Source organism: Xiphophorus couchianus, chromosome 15 (assembly GCF_001444195.1).
Source record: "Xiphophorus couchianus chromosome 15, X_couchianus-1.0, whole genome shotgun sequence".
NCBI classification, from domain to species: Eukaryota; Metazoa; Chordata; class Actinopteri; order Cyprinodontiformes; family Poeciliidae; genus Xiphophorus; species Xiphophorus couchianus.
The window spans coordinates 1,921,139-1,942,362 of NC_040242.1; the positions used below are offsets into that span (position 1 = coordinate 1,921,139).

Below are 21,224 nucleotides of genomic sequence, written 5' to 3' on the forward strand. Positions count from 1 at the left end.
GCAATAGCAGATATGAACAAGCCCTTTAAAAAAAACTAGTTTATTTTGTCACCAAAAACCGGAGTAGAGATGCAAACGCAGCAGAACATTTATATTCTGAAGAATATTTAATCTCAGCTTCTTTTGTATCTTTTTGTCTGGTTGTTGCTGCTGTGTTTACATATGGAGTCTGGCGTTGGGAGATTTCCTACATATAGTTTGTGTCTTATTATATTGGGTGATTAGACTGCGAGTCATCAAAACGTGAAATATTCTTTTCAAACTCGGACGGAAATTTCTGAACTTCTTCCACTCAGCAGACACAGCTGTGCTGTTTATTACGACAAAATGCTTTCCAATAGGTAATATTTTTGTTGCTGCACTGTCTCACAGCTGCAGCCGAACTGCCTACAAAAGTCAGTCGGAAACGACTCTTTTGTCTGCAGACAACAGGGTGAGGCCACATCCATCCACATTTATCACAATGCTCAATACAATTGTAGCAAATATGAACGACTTGGGGAATGTAAAATATGCGGCGCTCCTGGTGGCAGCATGTTGGAGCAGCTCTGTTCTGATTTGTTCTTTTTTGTTGAATTCGGTTCATATTTCTTGTGGAGTTGCTGCATGTTTGGACAATTATTCCCGCTGGTTTTGGATGCTGTGCAGCTCGGAGGATCTTTTCTCATACTTTTTCTTTAGGCCAGTGGTTGATAAAGCAACAATAACATTGTTGCTTTAGTTGTGCATTCTAACTGCCTAAAATTGTTGTTAGTTGTGCAGTTGTTAGAATGCACAACTAAAGCAACAATGTTATTTTTCTTGTTCTTTTACAACTGGGAGTAGCTGATTAGCATACTAAATATTTGATGGATGCAGAGCAGAGAAAGAGCATCATCTTATCCCCTACTCCAACATCTCTCTGCCTGATTTTTGAACCAAACAGCCAGGCAGAGATGAGGTAACTTATGTTGACCATTCAGGATGTATTAGTGTGGAATATTGTTTCTGCTGCCCAGATATTGAGCTGTTAGCATGTCATGACAGTCATCTTCAGTCAGAAGCTTCTTCAGATTCATTGCAACCCTGACTGCTACCATCCACAGCTACTCTTAGGCGATACTTGAATGATGCGAGTTATGACATAAGACTGTTTGTGCATCCTTAAAAAGGCCTGAATTTTAAGGCCTAAAATTCAGGCCTTAAAATTCATTAAACATATTTAAGTTGGCCTTAAATACATTAATCACAGGTCTTAAACTTAGTCATGTATATTCTATGTAGTTTATTTTTTTCGTGTAAGGCAAAAGTTTGAATCACACGCAGACATTTTCATTGTGTTCTGTGATTAGAGGTTGTTGCTACCATTAACTAGCTGCTAATATACCCCAGCTAGCTATATAGCTAGCTTTTTTTGCATCTGTCACCAGTTGGTTGTTCCTCTTTGCCATTGGCTCACTTCTGTTTCCAACCCATAAGGTGCTTGGCACTACTATATATAATTTGTCATTTTCTTTTGTATATTTCTGTCGTAATACGGGTCTTATATTTAATTCATAATGGTCTTAAAAAGTCTTAAATCTGAAGTCGACATTTAATTGGTAGAAATTGCCATCCTCCTCTTACCATAAAGAACATGTGAAGTAGAAAACATTTTATTTTGTTAGTTTTATTTTGAGTTTTTGTTCAGTTTGAGGTTTTCTTCTAGTAGGAGATGAGTTGCTGTGATAAAATCCGTTTCCTACAGAACTGAACAGCTGTCGGCCTTCAGAGGAATTATTCCCGTAGTGACGGTTTTATCTGGGTCACTGTCACAGCACTCTTGTCATTTGGGCTAGTTTCATAGGGATCCATATTGACCATTACCACTAAACCAGTACGCTGAATTAATAAGACCAAAGTTAGTGTCTTTATTGTAAAACAGGAATGAATTTAAGCTGCTGATCATTTATCCGCTCAACCACGACATATTTTGGACGACTGACATCAAGAATGTCCTGATGTGTCCGAAGTCTCCAATTATGGCTCATTTATCAACTCATTCATTGAATGATTAATGCTGACATTAAAGTATTCATACTTGCAATAGCAGCTTTTCTATGCAAGCTAATGACTATAATTTATCACTGAACTGGCCACATTAAAGTTGAGCCATTATTGATTAGAAATATTAAACAGAGAAGTTTGTCTACCACCAGGACAAACTAACATTTAGTGTCAGATTGATTGAGATGAACCACATAGGTATTTAATTATTAAGCCGTTCGTCAGGAATATTTAATTCTTTCCTTCAAACAACTTTTATGCACATCTGGAGTCAGATTGAGACAAAATTTCATTTTATAGTCATTTATTCCATGATTTATGTCCACTTTTTTCCTCATCCTTATATGGCGTCTTGTGTAAGTGGCCAAGCAGGTTTCACACAAATTTGTTACAATCAGAATTTGAAAGTTGATATTAAATTTATGCATTTGTGCTCTGATACTCCTAAGTAAAATCTGAATAGTCTTGTTAGATTGTAATAAATCAGAATCATTGGGATTACATGCAAAATGTTGTTTTGGCGGAAAATGACACATGGTGGTGGCAGGATTATGCTGAGGGAAAATGCTTAATGAATGGGGCTAAATGCAGGAAAATCCTGGAAGGAAAGATGTTAGAAAAATGTACAACTTGTGACTCCAAAGTGATAACTCTTTAAACCTTCCACATAGAAGTTAATAATGTTTATTTAAATATAGATATAATAACAAATTTAAGTTTGAGCAGTTGTTCTGTTTTCTCATCACGCAAACACTGAATTTCCACTAGAAAATATCACTAATATGGTTGGAAACTTTGTGGTTTGGTTAACATCTCATAGAAGAAGGTTTTATGTTTCTCCTAATAATATAGTAGTTCTTTAAAAATAACACGTCTCCTATTACAGATATTTCTTTAGAAAAATCATAAGTTGTCTTTTTACAAAAACATTTGTGACTCTAAATGAATTTTATTCAGCTGGACTGAAATGTTCAGATGCTCTCCACTCTAGGCCCAAAGCAATAAAAAGATTTTTTTGTTTGTTTTTTTGATAAATCTAAAGTGAAAAGGATCAATGGACATGAAATGCATAAAATCTGGGTTCTGACTTTTTTCTGTCAATCCAAATAAAAACATGTCATGTATTTTTTTCTCCATGGCTCCAGAAACGCCACAGCACGTCAAGATTGATCAACATTGTTTTCTTTAGCTGCCATCAGTTTCTGCGGATCAGAGTCCGGGGTTAACTCCTAAACTAGAAGTCATTTTTTGATTTTGTGTTGAACTTATTTATTTTATTGAGGATGATGGTGTTGGCTTGCAGAGAGGCATCTTTCTCTAAAACATGTGAAGTGCGTTTTGATCTCAGAGCTGCCAGTTCTCGTCTCCCGATTCGCCTAAAACATTTCAGATTTACCTCCTCGTTTCTGAACCACAACCATTTTTTTCCTTCCCAGTCTCAACTTTCCAGTTCCTTCCCATAAAAGGCCATGTGTGTGTCCGCCGCTGCACACGGCCTATTTAAAGTTGCAGCATTGGCTCTTTGAGATTTGGATGAAATCAAGATGCAGTAAAATTTTTACAGATGGTCTGTTTTTCTTTTCCGTCTCCACATAAAGAGATTGGGGGAGTGAGAGAGGTTTATTAAATTCTGGAAACATAAACACAGACACGGATGGAAAACAATCCCCTTGGCTAACATCGAGCTCGTCTGAAAACGGAACGTTGTCATGCATGTTGTAAGAACATGGTGGCATCAGCAGGATATTTTCCTTCTTCCTGGCTCTCACTGTTTCCAAGTGGTGGTGATTTATCACTCCTGTTTTGTGGTGGAAACGGGTCTGGATCTAGATGACATAATCTTCCGTAGATCTGACTGTTTCACCGACGTGCTCTGAGCGATTCCTAGTTTGAAATCTCTGCCACCAGACTCTAATAATCCCAGAAAATCCTGAACAGTTAATCCAATTAGAGTCAACACGTAGCTGCCCTCTGCAATAAATCTAGCACAGGTTAGCACGAAAAAAAGAGACTGAAAACTTTCTTATCTGTGTCTTATCAGATTACCAATTATTATTATGAAGAATCGTATTCTGGTTGAGGGATTCTTTAAAGCTACCTGCTTTAAAATAGTTAATGTTTAAAATAGCTGAGATGAAGTCTATGTAGCAGGGTTAACCCGTGTCAGTTCACTTGAGGGAATCCCCTCATGATGTAACTCTGTAGAGCATTTATCCTTCGGCAGCGACGCTGTAAGCCGCTGCAGCACAACAATGTAAACACAGTTTGTTTTTTCTTCTATCTGGAGCCAAATACACTGAAATTCCTCATTAAGTGTTAGTAGTTTTAAAGTGAATAGTTAATTACAGATGCATATATTCACAATATATTCTTAGTTAGGATTACAGGTGTTTAAGTTTTTGAAAAACAAACCATAATTTTAAAACGTTTTCCACCTTTAATCGGATGTGCATTTTAGAAAACATACAGGTTTGTTAGAGGTGAAAACAAATATAAACATATTTAAAAATACTTTGCATAAATGTGAATCTTTTTATTTAAGGTCAACATTCAGGATTTTTGATGTAACTAACTCTTATTTTTTATTAATAAAAAAAGATTTTAAAATTTATTAAAGTATTTTGTGTAGTTATTTAACATTTTAGGTGAAATCAGTGTTTTTAAATTTTTTTATTTCTTTTTTCAATGAAATATACTAAACTAAAATAGCAAAACTGAAAGTATATTTGAATTAGTTATTTTATTTAGTCATTTTTAGTTGACTAGAATATCATTTTTTAAATTTTGTTTAATATTTTATGAGATTGAGTATTTTTATGATTTTCTATCTCTATTTTCAATGAAAAAATACTAAACTAAAGAAATAATCAAACTGAAAGTATGTTAGAAATGAGTAGTTATCTAAATATCTGAATAAAAGAGTGTTTCCCCTCCATACTGCAGTGAAACGAGACGAAGCAGCTGTGGCTCGTCTCTCATGGTCGCCAGAGCTGTTGCTTCACCAAAGTGTTTGCTTTTAATAAACTTGAGTGCCCAGCTGCAAACACAATGAGGGCACAAAAAATCTGTGTATTTATTTGACAATGATGGCGTTATTTGTGATTTCCACGAATTTCTCCTCGTTACTCATCTCTCCATGATTAAAGTGTCATTTTTAAGCATATTCTGTAATAACATAAATGCCTTTGAGGATTTTAACTTCAATTTTGACATTCACAGCTGCAGTGATCAAAATATATAAATTTGCCTGGACCTTGGCTTAAATGCGTAGGCTTCCTGATGATTGATGGTTTGGTCTCTGCAGCTCTAAAAAATATCATGAAAGGTCAAATAAGGGCTTTAATTTGATTTCCTGTCGACTTTAAGCTTCTCTGTGTGCATTCAGAGTTGGTGGCATAACGGTTCAGAGAGCATATTTTCCTGCTTGAGTGACTTGCTAAATGGCTCTGCTGTTGTTTGACAGCTTTACTGACTCACTATTATAACTTTGGTTTCCCAGGCAACAAGTTACGCCAACTAGCAGACTCGTTGACCTACTGGTTTACTGCCTGCTGCGACTATTTGTACCTCTAATTATTGTTGTTCTCAGCATGTGTTGATCCTTCAAACAGGAACTTAATACTGAGTCAGCAGCTGTAACGGGAAGAACTGCAGCTGAACGCACATCATGCTCTCACACCTGGACGGACTGTAGCAACAGGAAGCGAGTGCAGCATGTTTCTGTACATCTATAGAACCGCCGTCTGGTTTCTCAAGATAACATTGGAGGCAGAAGTTTCCTCTTCCAGTAACGTGTGTTTATTAAAGCAGCAGCCGAGCGGTGAACTGTGAGTGAACGGATCTGTCAGAAGGTGGAGGATAAAAGGATTTGGAGTCTAATCTGGATGCAGGTTCTAGAGGATCTGTTCTTTGGGTCGATGTTGGCTAACCTAGATTTTCACGGTGGACGCATCCGTAGATGGCTTCGCCTGAAACGAGTGTCGAGATTCTCTGTTGGAAAGTTGTGTTCACATTGCAAATCAATTAATTGATTGATTATTCAGACGATTAATTGATTATTCTGACAATGAATCGATTAATCAGGTAAACAACTAGCATATTCTGAAGATTCCTTTGTCTTTTTTTATACAATATTGGGAATATGTTAAAAGATGCAAGAAAATAAACATTTATTGCCTAAAATGCAATAACAAAGCATTCCATTAGGTCAGTTGCAAAGGAAGCGTCTGCAGCTAAATAAAGTCAAACATCAACAAGTGAAAAAAAAGCTCAGGCCTTTCTGCTTGAATTAAAGTCAGTATATTGTAGGGACGATCTAAGCTGAAAGAGCATCAGTGCGGCTGGGTTATGTTTGCATTTTTAAACATTTGATCTGTTATTAATAGAGATGTGAATCATGGATTTGTGGATGTGTTAACACTTTATATTAAAATGAATCAGTTGTTGCAGCTCAGTATTTCCTCTCCAGGTTAACGTTTCTCTTTTCCCCCTCTTTCTCCACCTCCTCCTCCTTTTCTTTCCCACCTGTCAGATGATGAAGCACGCCTGGGACAGCTACCAGCGCTACGCCTGGGGTTCCAATGAGCTCCGGCCGGTCTCCAAGCAGGGCCACTCCAGCAATCTATTCGGTGAGAAACCCAGACACACACACAGCACAGACACACTCAGGATTGATCTCGTTTCCCCGCTGCCAGCAGCCTTGCCCTTTAGATTAGCAGCCAAATTGGCCGCTACTTAGACCCATCCGACTATGCATGCCTCTAAATGTCAACTTTATCATATATTTATATTCTGTTTATGCATCTAACCAATTGTCAGCAGCTATGGTTCTAATGAGTGCAGCAGGGTTTGTAGCTGTCAGCTTTTACATGGTGAAACAGCTAAGGCTGAAACGATTAATCACGATTAATCAATTATAGAAATAATCGTCAACTAACTTAGTAATTGATTAATCTTTAACTGGAGTATACAGACTCAAAAAGGCTATTTGCTGAAAGAACAACACACTCACAGCAGTAATTAACACAAAGCTGTACAAAAATCATATAAATTTTTACATTTAGGATTTAAAAATCAAATCTGTATGTAAATATGTTCTACCCAAAACTCCTCAATGGCATATGAGGAGTTAAGAAAGCTAAATGTGCAGCTGACTGAATTATTATGATTCATTATGAAGAATGATTATTGAAGTAATTGTCAAATAATTTAGTAGTCGATTAATCATTAACTGGAGTAAACAGACTCAAAAGAGGCATCAAATGGCAAAGTATTAGCTTCAACTGATTCAAATTCGGTAAAAAAGAAAACAACCCAAAAAGCCTTTTTATTATCCAATTATTAATCACTTAATCCAAGAAGAAAAAGATTAAATTTTTGGGTCCTTTACTACAAATGATCAAACGTTCACTAAAGGAACACTGTTTTTGCATTTTAAGCAATAAAATGTTTGTAATTTTAAAAAGATTATTGTATCTTTTAATGCACTTCTAATACTGTATAAAAAAGTGTTTGAATAAATAATCTGCAGAACGTGCCATTTTTAAAATCAGGCAGATTAATCGTCATAGTAGTTGCATCCCAACAAACAGACATCTTGCAGCAGATCTTTGCTGAAAATATTGCTAGAGTTGCTAGCAGCTTGGGGATCTGTGCATCAGAGGTGTCAGTTAGTCTAGTGCCATTGCATTCTGATGATAAGATGCCATTCGTGTGTGAAGAAGGCAGCATGGCCTCAACTGCTGATAAGGAAACAACAAAACACTCCCACAAGTTTGGTCTCAGTTTTTCCTGCTAGCAGTTGTAGCAGTTAGATTTTAATTTTTTTGGTTGTAATTTTAAGAAAATGGAGGGGAATCTGTGTTGAATGTTGAAGATATTGGTGGGTTTTGACCTCACAGCAGCTGTGAAACCTCTAAACACAGATATGGACATAAAGTAAACCTTTCAGCAACAGTTTACATTCAGATGGCAGCTTAGTTTTACTGGTGGAAAATCCAACTCCTCACTGGTTGAACACAGCGATTAACCGTTTGTTTTAACCTGAAATCTTTACATTTCTGGTGTTGTATTGTAGTTGTTGAATGAACATGTCTTTAAGCATTTGCTTTTGTTGTCTGGGTGTTATGTAAAGGTGTTAAACCACAACTTGGCCCAGCCCAGCCTGAAGGTAAATCCTCCGGCAGGTGGCCTCGTTCTTCTCCGTCCCATTGAAGAGACGCTCACCTGCAAAAACATCTTTTATTACCTGCTAAACATAAAAATCCCAAAATCCTTTCTAAGGCTGAATGCTCTGGAAAACAAGTGGACTGTTATAAAAAACACATTTTATTCACTCAACCATGATGATCCCACTGCGACAGAAATGATCATTTACCAACTTTATGAACATAAACATGGACTTTGCTTCTCCTTTACTTTCAATAGCCAATATAAATACATTTAAAAAAGGCAAAATATATGTTTATTTGTTTTTTGGTTTTATCAATTAGTAAAATTTTAGGTTTTTGAAGATTTAATATTTGGAAAATGGAAAATCTTTTTTTTAATTTTAAACCAATGCACTTATTGGACACGCCCGATTTGACCATTTTGTTAAACAAGCGTGTTTCACACCTTCCATTTATCTGGACATATAGGTGATGGAATATTAGGGCCAGGCTAAGATTTTTATGTGTTTAATTACTAAAATAAAGTCATAATTTACAGTAATACAATACGAGAATAAAGTCGTATGACAATAAAGTCAAAATAATGAGAATAAAGCGTTAATATTACCAGATTAAAGTCGTAATATTAGGGAAAAGAAGGAGTAATTTTATGAGAAATCCATGAAAAATAAAAAATTAAATGAAGAATTTTGAGAATTTTGTGAAGTTATACTTAGGTATTGGTTTTACAGGTAAGAAAATATTTAGTCTTTTAACACCTCAGCATCAAATTATTATCCAGAGCAGGACTTTGAAACGACTGAGTCTATTTCAAAGAAAGAGCTACACGAACTGAGCTGTCCCACCAGATATTTATAACTGAATGAACTTTTTTATTGTAATTTTTAGACATTTTCTGGTCAAATTGCATCTTTATTCTGCTAATATTATGACTATTACCTCATAATTAAATAAAAATTTGTGTAACTTGGCTCTAATATGCCATTGTACAACTCTCAGAAGGAATTATTGAAATAAAAGCCACTTTAAAAAAAATTATTCTGTCATTTATAATTCCTTTTTAAGAAAAGAAAGTGAGAATTCACACCTCCCCAAACAAACAAGAGTTCAATTAAAGCAGACTAAACAACGCCGGTGTGAATGCAGCCCATATCTTATAATCCTTTGTGATTTCAGCATTGCAGACTTGCTCACAGTGCAAGTCTGGTTGTATATGATCTGCTGCTCCAGTTTTTTCATACTGAACACTGTTTTAGTGCTGCACCTCTTACATTTAATGAGGAAATTCAATCAGCTTTGTGTAAATTCCTTCCCCCCGTGTTCCTAGGCATATGTAAATGTAGGAAGAGAGAGAACAATCCAGGTCTATGAATACTAATTATTAGATTAGCCTGTTCAATCCTGTGTTTGCCTTTCTCTTTACATTCCCCTCCTGGTGTTCTGAGGAGTAAATAGGCTCTTCTCCTGTTCTTCCAGACCCAATCCCATCAGTAAACAGGACGCTTCGCCCTCAGGGCCTCGTCGCAACCTTCTCTGGCTCCTGCACAGCACAACATACAACACTATCATCAGCATACACTTCAATATTAAACACGACAATCAAAATAAACTCAAAACTTCATTTATCAAACTCAGAAGTAACAGACAGTTATTGTGTCTATTTAGGATTAACATGCTTAAAGATGCAGCATGGAACTTTTTAAAATGTGGCTGGGCTAATAAATGGTTCATAGCCATGTTATTAATCCATCTCTAAAACTTAATAAATCATTATTACTGTTTATTATGCATTAAGGGTAAGAAGGAGACAAAATCTACCTGTTTCTTGCCAAATAGTGAGACATATTTGTTCACATATTTATATAGATAAGATAGATATGCTACACTGCAGCTTCATATGATAATAAAATAAACTTTCTTGCATGATTGTATATAATCATGATGGTTATTTAGGTTTCTGGTCTTTTGGTTCATCTGCTGTTGAATTTTCCGATTCAGGCATTCGCTGGTGGAAATATAAAGAATGAAAAGCTGGAAAATATGGGATCAATGCTTCAAAAGAGGATTAAATATTGTATTTTATCTAGATGTTGGCTTATTTGTGAAGGTTTCCTTTGTGAGTTTCGGCTCGCTGCCATCTTGGATCGCCGTTTTTCTCGAGTATCGCCGTCTGGTGGGCCTGGAGACCTACTCAGCGCCTCAAGCTGGCTACTTTTTGGCATGAGTTCATGGATTTTCCTGCCAACAGGATGCATTCAAAGAAATGGGTTGGGAAAATCCTCATGACTTCTCCAGCAAAACATTGGAAGTTGTTGAGATGATAAGTTATTCTAATGTTTTCAATGTCGTGGCGGATTGGTGTGTTTCCAGCAGGGATGGGATAGACTGACGGGTGGCTGTGTCTCCTCTGTGGAGAAACGCCAGCTGTTCCATCAGCTGTTTCCACTTTAAGTGCGTTTAGCTGGATTTTGGCTCATTTCAGGGACGTCTTTATCTTGCATCGAACATATGTTCTGCTTTCTGGATATCTCAGCGACAAAACCAGGAGCTTTTTAAGTATTCAAGTTTTGATTCTCACAAAACAAAAAGATTAAAGTAAAAATAACTACATTTGTTGTCGACTTTCTGAGAGTTAAAATGCTTTAAGGTGGAGTCCAGAAATGGGAAAATATTATTTGTCTGGATAAAACAAATATTAATTTTCCTTGGTGCTGATTGATTGAATCCCCAAAAACATTAGTAAGGATTAAGACCGTAGATGTTAGCTTCTGTGACAATGCTAACACAGCTTCCATTAATGTATATTTGGTGTTTGAACCATTAAAATAGGCAGTTGGTAGCGTTTTTAGATTAATCTTCTCAAGTATTTGCAGATTTCAGCTATTTAGAGGCTGTAGTTCCTAAACCCCATTAATACTAGGAGTCTACGGTTTGACAAAAAATTTTAAAACTTGGATGAATTAACTTAAGGTTAGGGGAATGATCTGGTTTGTTTACAGGTAAAAAATAAAGATATTAAAGGACAAGGTGGCTTATCCTTCATACTCAAGTTTCAAAAGGTCTTAAATTTTTTAAAGTTGGCCTTAAATACCTTTATTATTGGTCTTAAATGTCGTTGTGACAAGACTATTTAATCTCATATTCTGCAGTTTTTTCCCCGCAGGACTTGTTTGTCACGCAAAAGTTTGAGTAGCACTCAGACACCTTCATTGTGTTCTGTGACTCAAATTGATAACTAGCCACTAATAAGCATTGCTAGCTAGCTTTTTATGCCTAAAATTTATCGCCTGTTGGCTTTACCTAAACAGTAGACCAATAAGACGCTTGCTGCATTGTATAAATCGGTAGTCCTTGAATATGGATGGATGGATCACAAATTTGCAACGAACTTCCAGAAAACTGATTTCCTTTAAATCGAGGCTTAGACCCGTCTGTGCAGAGTTTTATTCACAGCAACTGGAAGATTGATCAACATATGTGGAGCATATTTGCTTGGTAATTTAGAAAATGACATTTGACCAAATATAATGTTTGTTTCATAATAGAAGATTATATGATGATTTTATGAGGTAAAGCACTTTGAAATGTGCTCTGCAAATAAACGTGATGCCAATAAACAAATACTTCAATATGAGTAGTTCTTCTTCTTGTCCCAGTGCAGACTATCTGTTTGTCTTCTTGCCTTTTATTCGCCGTCTTAAAAGGTTTTTGCCGAACTTGTATTTTTAAACAAATATCCTGAAAAGATGACTAGGCTGTTTCAGATCCTGTGCCTTAGGACTCTGTAGATTCATTGGCTCTGCTAAAATTAAATCCAGCTAGAGGCGTGGTGGCATCCATCTCTCCGCCTGTCGCCGCTACTTCTTCTCTACCTGACTGAAATGCCTCTGATACAGAGCAGGTATATCTCTGTTTTTCAATTGCTGGCTTGTAACTTTTCAAGGTTTGTAACTTTTAAATCAGTAGTTTTTCCTGCATTCTTAAGGTCTTTTTTTGTTGTTGTTTTTGTTGGACATTTGGACTCGACTGTTAATCATCATTAAAAAAAGTCTGAAAAGGTCTTAAATTAATGTGTCTAAAATTAAGACCTTAAAGTGTCTTACATTTATTTATAAATATGTCAATCACAGATCTTAAATATTGTTGTGGCAGGAATATTTACTTTCGTATTCTATGTAGGCTGGACGATGTGGACTTAAAGTTTTATCACAATATTTTGTGACACTTAAAATACCAATAAAAGTGACGTTAAGAACTATGTCTTAATTGTAAGACTGTAAATGTATGACATAATAATAATAGCCACTTAAACACAGATAATGTGCTTGGAAAACATTTTTAACACACTTCCTCAGTCGCATAAAGAAATGTGATTTGTATCACTAAACTGCTCATAGTAATTGTATTTAATCATAGTTTTATTGATAGTTTCTTTGAACAAACAGAAAATAGTAAAACTAAGTTTTTGGGGGAAATGATTGTGTCAAGAAGAGAAATTTATCAAGATGAACAATACAATAAATGGCCACCCTAACATAGACTTCCTCTTTACATTCTGTAACTTGAAGTGGTTGAGGCTACCGCTAACTAGCTGCTAATATACCTTTGCTAACTCCTGGGTAAGTTCGAATTTATCTCCACAACTGGCTCACTTCTCTTGCTAGCCCATGCAAGGGACTACTACTATATATAATTTTCTGTTGCAATATAGGTATTAAATTTCATTCATTATGGTCTTAAAAAGCCTTAGATTTTAGTCGGTGAAACCTGCAGAAACCGTTTTGTTTGCAAAAGTTGTTTAAATACTGAGCTACCAATGGTAATACTTCACATTTTCCCCACCTATTAACACATAATGCATTCAAAACAATATTTTCAATTTTTTATTAATCGGGTGCGGCTTGTTTAGGTTTGACATTGACCTGAAAGTGTGGTTATTTTCCCGGACAGTCGGATGGAGCTGTAGCTGCAGGCGATGTGAAGAAGTGAAGACCTTCAGCTCCTCCTGAGACACAGTGGCTTTGCAGTGCAGGTTTTCTTTCTGGCCCCGTGTGCAGTGCTTTAAAAAGGCCCCAGGATGAAGGGCAGGCTTTGCCACAGATGCTGCAAGGCTTTTGTGAGACTTGCTTTTCTTTGTCACTTTGTTTTTCTCCCTGCGGTCTTTCCTCCATGCCCGTGTCAGAGCACTATGATTTTTATTTATTATCGCCTTTAGTTGAAGCGATACTGCAGCTAATGCAGAGTTGAGACAAATCTTCAGGTTTAATAATCACCTGAGGATGTCTTTTTGTCTTGCATTTTTATTTGGTATTATTTTCTTCATTGAACTGTGTTCAGTTTTGATAAAATCAAGCAAATATATTAGTCTGATATCTATTGTACAACCAAAACTTGAAAGGGATTTTTACAACATTTCATTAGGGCCTTAGTAGATGGGGAATAAAGGAGCAAATTCTAGCCAGAAATTCAGAAATCTTCTAATTTTTCTCTAAATATTTGAAATTCTGAAATTTCCAACTTTTTTGTTGAAAATTTCTGACATTAATGTCAGAAATTTTAATGTTTTTCTATTTCTTGCAAATATTTGATTTTTGAAGCTAAGAAATTTCCTTTTTTCTAGAAAATTTCTGAGATTACTCTCAAAACTTCAGAGTTTTCTTTACGTAAATCTGCTACTTTGCACTTTTGCTATAGTTAAAGAAAGACATTTAGTTTTCAGGGGATTTTTTTTTCCTTGATTGAATTTATATTTTTTTAAAACACAAATACTTTGTGTTGTACTTTAAATTTTTCTATGTAAGAAAATTTTACTTTCATTACCAATAAAGTCTCCATCTGCATCTACAGGCCAAGTTTGTAGATCTCTGTACTTGCAAAGGAAATAAACGGAAGCAGTGAAAATAATCATCTTCTGTTTCAGCTTTTAGATGATCTGAGTTTTGTTTTTTTGGGGGGGGTTTTGCCAAGAACTGATTCAGGTTGTTGGTCTATATCCAGCGCAGATGTTTATTTCACTGGACAGTCTAGCTCATAGACAGCTAGACTGCCCAGCTGTCCTATTTGTACTTTGTCCTTCAAACTTGGATTTATCAATCAATACCATCAGAAATAAAAAGATAGGAAATAAAACTCGAAGTGGAAAGTGTGATCTTTGGACAGGAAGAGGTTCTATTTCAGATTAATGGTTGAGAGCATCTTACCACTAATCTCTGAAATTTATTGCAGGGCACTTTTTGACCAAACTATATATATATATTTAGAATAACTGATCTCTTTTAATAGTTCAAAATCTGTTTGAATTTTGCTCAGTTTTAGTTATGCGTGTTAAAGCGATATTTATAATTAATGAACAGTGTGATATTTAAATACCTCACATGAGTTTTGGAGGTTTAATTAGTGGGTTTCACCAGGAGATGTTTGGAAAAAATTGACTTTTATATTGTTAAGCATTTGTTTTGCTGTTTGAATTAAAGTCCAACCCAGCAGTTTGTGTGGATTTTTCCAACATCCTTTAACTTGTCTACATTTATTTTCTTCTAAATGCATCGATCCAGACTTTTAGAGTTTGAAGACTTTTATCCATTTATCAACTTGTCAACCACATTGTCCAAAGATCATTGTCCAACCATTGAATCTTCAGTAATCCATTCTTCAACAATTTAGACAGTTGTCCAACCATTAAATTGTCATTCAATTCATCCGTCAATCACATAGACAGTTGTCCAGTCATTAAGTTGTCTTTTTATCAATCATCAACCGTTTGTCCAATCTTTAATTTATCCATCTGTGCACCCAACCTGCCATTGGTCTGCACTTTAATCCATCTGTGTTTTCATCCATCTGTCCACAAAGTTTTTGCTGTCCAGTCAATCTTTATTTTTCAAAGTTTCCAAAGTCAGAACTCTGTAGAAATACCTGCCATAAATTCATAGAAAATGTATGTCTATAATTTTAAAGATTAAGGAGATTTGAGTATGGAGATGTGTACAATTTGGACATTTCTAGCTGAATGAATGTAATTCCAAATGCTGAGCAGCAAAAAAGACTTAAAGGACGAGAAGCAGACACACCGGTCTGCAGCTCACCTTCAGTTAGATGGCAGAGTTGATGATGTGGAGGCATCGGGGGCTTGCAGGGTTGAGGTGTGTAAACTAGTTGGCTGCATGTGCTTCTTGGCCACATTCCTTTCATTATGTCGTCCCACATTTGATTCTGCTGCTTCCTGCTCGCCGACGGCCTCTGAGCCCCGCCACTGTTGTGAGCAAAGCTAAAAATAATATTATCCACCAGTAAAGAGGACTGATGTTTCTGGTGTCTTTCTATTCCGACAAGTCATTTAGTTGGTTATGTAATTTGACATTGAGTCCCGGGCTGCAGCCTCGGCTCCCACGCAGCATTCAGTGTGCCTGTGAATCAGATATTCAATCTTTGTAATTGAAATGGATGGAGTAATTCTGCTGTGGCCTTCCCTCAGGTTTTTCTGCTGTGTGTTTGTCAGCATGATGAGGCGGAGGGAGTTGAATTTGGTTGAGTCTGGAGTGATGTAAATCTTCCGCAGCACGGCTGTGGATGGGACTCAGACAAGAGGGGAGCTGAAATGTTGCCGCCGTGACATGAAATCTCTGAGATGCTAAAACTTTTCTCCTGGGTTTTTGTTGTGAAACTTTAAACTGTCGACTGCTTCAATTAATCACGCTTAATGCACCTTAAACAACAAGAAGTCCCACCTCCCAGGGTTTGACAAACACTGCAGCGCCACTCATCCTCTCATTAGCTCTACTAAAGACACAAGCTTTCACTCAAACTACTGATTATTCTTATACCATCCCTTTGCCCGGTTTCAGCCCTTTGAAATGTTAAAAATGCCCATTTTATTTGGATTTTTTTATACTAGCAGGAACTGCTGCATTAATACTACATATGTTCATCAGAAAAATATCAAACCATCAGAATTTATCAAAAGCAATCCGGAATTGTTAACAATTATCATAAATTTATCAGGAATTATCATGAAACTTTTGAAAACATCTAAAAATAAAATCAAATAACAGCTTTGGTGCGTTAAAGCAGACATCCAATCAGCCACACGCTCACCCTTTCTGTTTGATTTTTATATTTATATAATAATAGTAAAGTTTTGGCTTATTTCTTTCACTGTGTTCTTTAAGTAAATAGCCTGTCAACAATTAATCAATTTCTAAATTAGCTGACAATTATTTTAATAATCTATTAATCTGATTAATAGTTTCAAACTTAACACATTTTTTGAAGAGTTTTGGCGTAATTAATTCTCTGAATATGAAAATCTTTGAACAATTGTCCATTTTGAGTCAATGTACTCTAACGATTAATCCATTACTAAATTAGTTGACGCTTTTTTCAATAATTGATTAATTGTGATTAATCCGATTAATCGTTTCAGCCCCAATATATTTTTTGTACAGTTTTGTACACACAGTTTGTGTACTCAAGTTAACAATTAATCGATTATTAAATGAGTTGACAATTATCTCAATAACAGATTAATCGGGATTAATCGTTTCAGCCTTGATGGTAACCACATCAAGAGGCTTGATGTAAAAATAATGACATTTAGAAAATCATTTATCACTTTTGTCTTGGCCTATTGTATAAAATCCTAAGAATATCCTAAAAGATGATATGGATGCTTTAAATTTGCCCGTCTTACTTCAGCACAGAGTAAAAAAAGAAGGGAGTCTGGCTAATGCCTTTCGCTGTAACCTTGACAAAAAACAGTTGACGCTTGAATATGTGGCAGCCAAAGCCAAGAGGTTAACACGCTCTGGGATGTGTGTGTGTGTGTGTGTGTGTGTGTGTGCTTGCTTCCTGCTCACAGTAACGCGATTACCCAAAGCCTTAGCCATCACTTTTCCTCCCCAACCCTTTTTGACCTCCTGAAATAAAAAATAAAACTAAAATGAGGCAAGTGTTTGAATCACTGGAAGCTGAATGTGTTGAGATCTGGATGATATTGTGGGATTAGGGATTAAACGTCTAGTTAGGGTTGGAACAATTTTAGACCATTTGGTTAGAAAGACAGTGAGCTGAAGACAGGATTTTTATTTAAAAGAGCTTTCAGGGTTGTGTTTTTTAATACCAGTCACTCTTTGGCTTCTTCCAGACTTGTGAAGGCTGATGCTGCCGTTTCTATTTTTTGCAGAGTCAGCACATCTTTCATTAATCCATTTGACTTCCCTTGGAAAGCTGGCGAGTGGTTGAGTTTGCAGCCTTGTCTGTTTTCCGTCGCCTGGCTGGGTGACGGCGTATTTCATAAAGTCAAGGGAGTTTTCCAGCCGCTGTCAGCTCACCTTGTGTTTGGTTTTTGACAGGGAACAGTGTTTTCACTGGATATTTTTATTGGTGAGTCCAGGGTGGAGAGGCACCGGGCAATTTCTCTTTACTGAGAAGAGGGAAAACAAGATGATATGTAGCAAAATGTCAAAAAAGATCTACAATGTTTGCTGGTTTGGCTTCTGCACATCTATTTGTGTTTCCCTCCGTTTTTAATCAACTTTCCCCTCTGCAGGGTCTCATTTATATTCGGTATGGCTGCAGCCAAATGTCTGTAGATCCAAACGGTTAAAAGAAGCAGTATAGAGAGTCAAGGTAGACATGAATAGTTGATCAAAGATCTTCAGAATTTAAAAGAAAACAAAGTTTATCTTTTAACCTCAAACATTCAATGAAAACCCAAAGATTATGGACCTTACCAAGCTCCGCCCACAACCGACCCACGTGACCGCAAGTCTCACAAACAGCCTCGCGGCGCGTTGTTTCTATGTAAACATGATTAGTGCATCATTTCTACCGGATTTTCACAATATATCAGCTACTACATGGACAGAGGAACTAACAAGTTCATGTCATCAACTGGGAGGAGGTTACTGGTTTCTCAGTCACAAGCTGGTTGCAAACCTGAGGCCAGCAGGTGTCAGTCAGTTATGGTAGATCTGAACTTTGACCTCAATATGAGAAGCTACAGACTGATGGGAGGAACCAAAGAGCTCTGTAAAGGTAAAGGCAAATCTTCTGAAGCTGGGATATAATTAATTTAATTTCATATAATTACCTCGGTAGAAGCCATTTGTTTGTTAAAATTTTATGAAATATATTTGTTCTATTTGATGTTTGTTGTGAATGACGTAAACTCACAAACGAACGAGGTAATTAGTCCAACGTTTAGAAACTACAGCGGCTGTAATGAGCCACAGCAAAGGGAAACAAAGGTAAAATAACCTGAACAGGTGATCAACTCAAAACCACTCCTACCTGTTTACTCTCTCTCTCTCTCTGTAGTTTAAGCACACCTGTTACCATGGCAACCGCCTGCAAGACGAGCAAAGATACGTTAAAAACATAACATTCAGTCCGTTATATATCAAGTTTCCAGGCTTGATATTTATTTCTCGATTATTAATCAGCGCTTCCCTGAACACAGCGATGGTTGACTGACTAGCTGTACTTGGTGCTAACGTGGCTAACACGAGTAACAGTTTAGTCCAAAGCCTTTTCTGCTAAAATAAAATCTTTAGTGTATGTCAGATACAGACACATTGCATATTGATCTGTTTATCTAACGTCAGACTGTGTAGCAGACAGGCTTCAAGGTGTACAAGTTGTATCAGTTCTGCCATTATGCTGTACTTAGCTAACGGGAAGCTAAGTGTGTTTGTGAGACGGCCACGTAGAATGGGCATCAGCCAATGAAAAGCGGCCCCTGTGGTAAGGTCCATTTACATCTACATACAATAATTCATACTGTAAACCAGGAGCTGTGGCTGAACCCATTTTCTTTCCAAAAATATATATTTGATAATAGTTTGTAAATTTAAATTGTCTTTTCTTCTAAAAATGTAACCCTTCATACTGACTTAAATCTTAAGGTTTTGTTAAATTTTAGCTGCACCTGCGCCCTTCTGACACAAAATGCACTTCTAAAGAAAAATTTAAGGATCAGCATATTTTTCCCCTTTAATTTAGAATGTTTTTAACTTTTGTCCTCCTTGTTTATCACAAATAATTGTTATTTTTTGTTTTAACGCTTTAAATTCGAACTATGTTGGTTACTCTTGTCTTTGGGCTAAAATGATTAATCGGATTAAATGTGATTAATCAGATTAGTCATGATTTATCAATTACTGAAACAACTAATTTAGTAATTGATTAATTGATTAAAGAAAAGACAATTTCTTAAAGGAAAACAAACATAATCAGGCGAACTAATAAAGCTGAACTATTACAAAAAGTATGTAGATTTTACATTTAAGATGAAAAAACACATTTATCTGAAAACATTTTTTGCCAGATTCTTAAATGGAATATTTTTTGCTTAATCCAACTCAGATTTTCTGAATGAATGTGATGTAATTGTATTTTAGGTCATAAAATATTTGTTTTCCTATTTAAAAAGGAGTTGAATTGTTTATTTGCATCATTTAATGTATTTGTATGAAAAAGACTTTAGTGGTTCAAAAGAAAATCTGTTGATTGTGGCATGTTTTTATATCCGATTAATAATCAGAATTGAATTGATTACAGATAGGGAATCGTCAGTTGCAGCTGTGCTTTTTTTTCATAATTACTAAATTTCTGCTAGAAAAATGATTTGTCACCATAACTTTTTTAAATTTTTATAAATCTTGGGTTTGTCAAAAATAGGCAACAAAAAATCACTGATATAATGAAAAAATGCATTTTGAACTGGAGTCAGATTCCTCTTTTAGTTGAAAAGACATAAACAGCATCAGCTATTAAAAGAATCGCTTGAAACATTTTAAAGAAAAGCTTTTTTATGCCTAACTAAAGCAAAAGATATGTTGGAATACAGTCCACAAAAACCAGTGCCATAAATTAGCAAGGTCTCACATTTTGCAGTGATTTTAATCGGTTTTAAATTCAAACTCCTGATGAAAGAGTCAGTTTTTTGTTGTTTTTTACAAACTTAACACACAGCTTAACTTTTGTAGCTAAGTTAAGCAACAAGGTCCAATTCAAGTTACAGCTGTTTTATTTTTCTCAAAGTTAAAGTTTGTTCACAGATTGCATGTTTGTTTTGATTTCCGGTTTTCATCCAGTCCAAGGATACCTGAATGGTTGTTGTGTGGGAAGCAAAAGATGTGCTTTTCAGAATAAAAGTGTCAGTCCGATTCCCACACAAACAGAAAGCTTTCACTTTGCCTCCAATTTGTGCATTATGACTCCATTCATGTCACTTTCCCCCATTTGTTCTGTCCAGATACATTGTTAGACATGTATCTGGACTTTGTGTGACGTCGTGTCTTAATGATGAATTTAATTATTAAGGTTAATGTTGGTGATTTTTCCATGAAAGGACGAGAAGTTGGATAAAATATTGATCTCTCTGTCGTTAGAAGAGAAGTGGGTGTTGGAAGAGGAAGGAGTGGATGGAGTGTGTTTCACAGGAAAAAAAGAATAATGTTGGTTAATGACTTTTGGACCCCTTTCCTCTCATTTTTCTGCCTCCGTTTGCTGCAATCTATCCTTGTGTCCTACCTCAGAACAGAGCCGAAATGATTCTTGTCTTCTGGGGACTGGCTTTCCCATTTTTCATCTATCTGTCAATTTCTTCCCTCCTTCAGCTTCTGTGACTTCAGTCGGGGTAAAACAAACTCAGCCAGGTTAGATAAAGAACATCAAAAAGCAGAAATATGTTTTGCCAATTGGATTCAAGTCAGGACATTGACTAGGCTATTTTAACAAATGGATATGCTTTAATATAGGGCAGGGCGAAAACTTGATTTGGTTTTTGAAGATTCTTTTTGGAATTTTTTTTTTGGGTGATGTCAGCATGGCCAAAGCCGCCATCTTGTTTGGCAAACTTCTATTTATTTGAACTTTGAACTCAGGTTAACTCTATAACGATGATTCTGTAATTTTGAGTACTTTCATTAATAGTAATGGCATAATAACACATTCTCAAAGACCAATAAATGTTCAATCAGATCTGGTAAGAAAAAATCAGATTTTATTTTAAAGCCTTAGAACCAA

General features: G+C 36.0%; 1 protein-coding gene across 1 annotated transcript in view; it reads left to right on the forward strand.

Annotated features, from left to right (window-relative positions):
• The window catches only part of man1a1 (mannosidase, alpha, class 1A, member 1), a 121,663-nt gene that overhangs the window by 22,840 nt on the left and 77,599 nt on the right, over nucleotides 1–21,224 (forward strand). Inside the window, exon 2 of the mRNA XM_028040415.1 lies at nucleotides 6,557–6,653. Coding sequence (XP_027896216.1) covers nucleotides 6,557–6,653 — 97 coding nt within the window. The remainder of the gene's footprint in view (nucleotides 1–6,556; nucleotides 6,654–21,224) is intronic.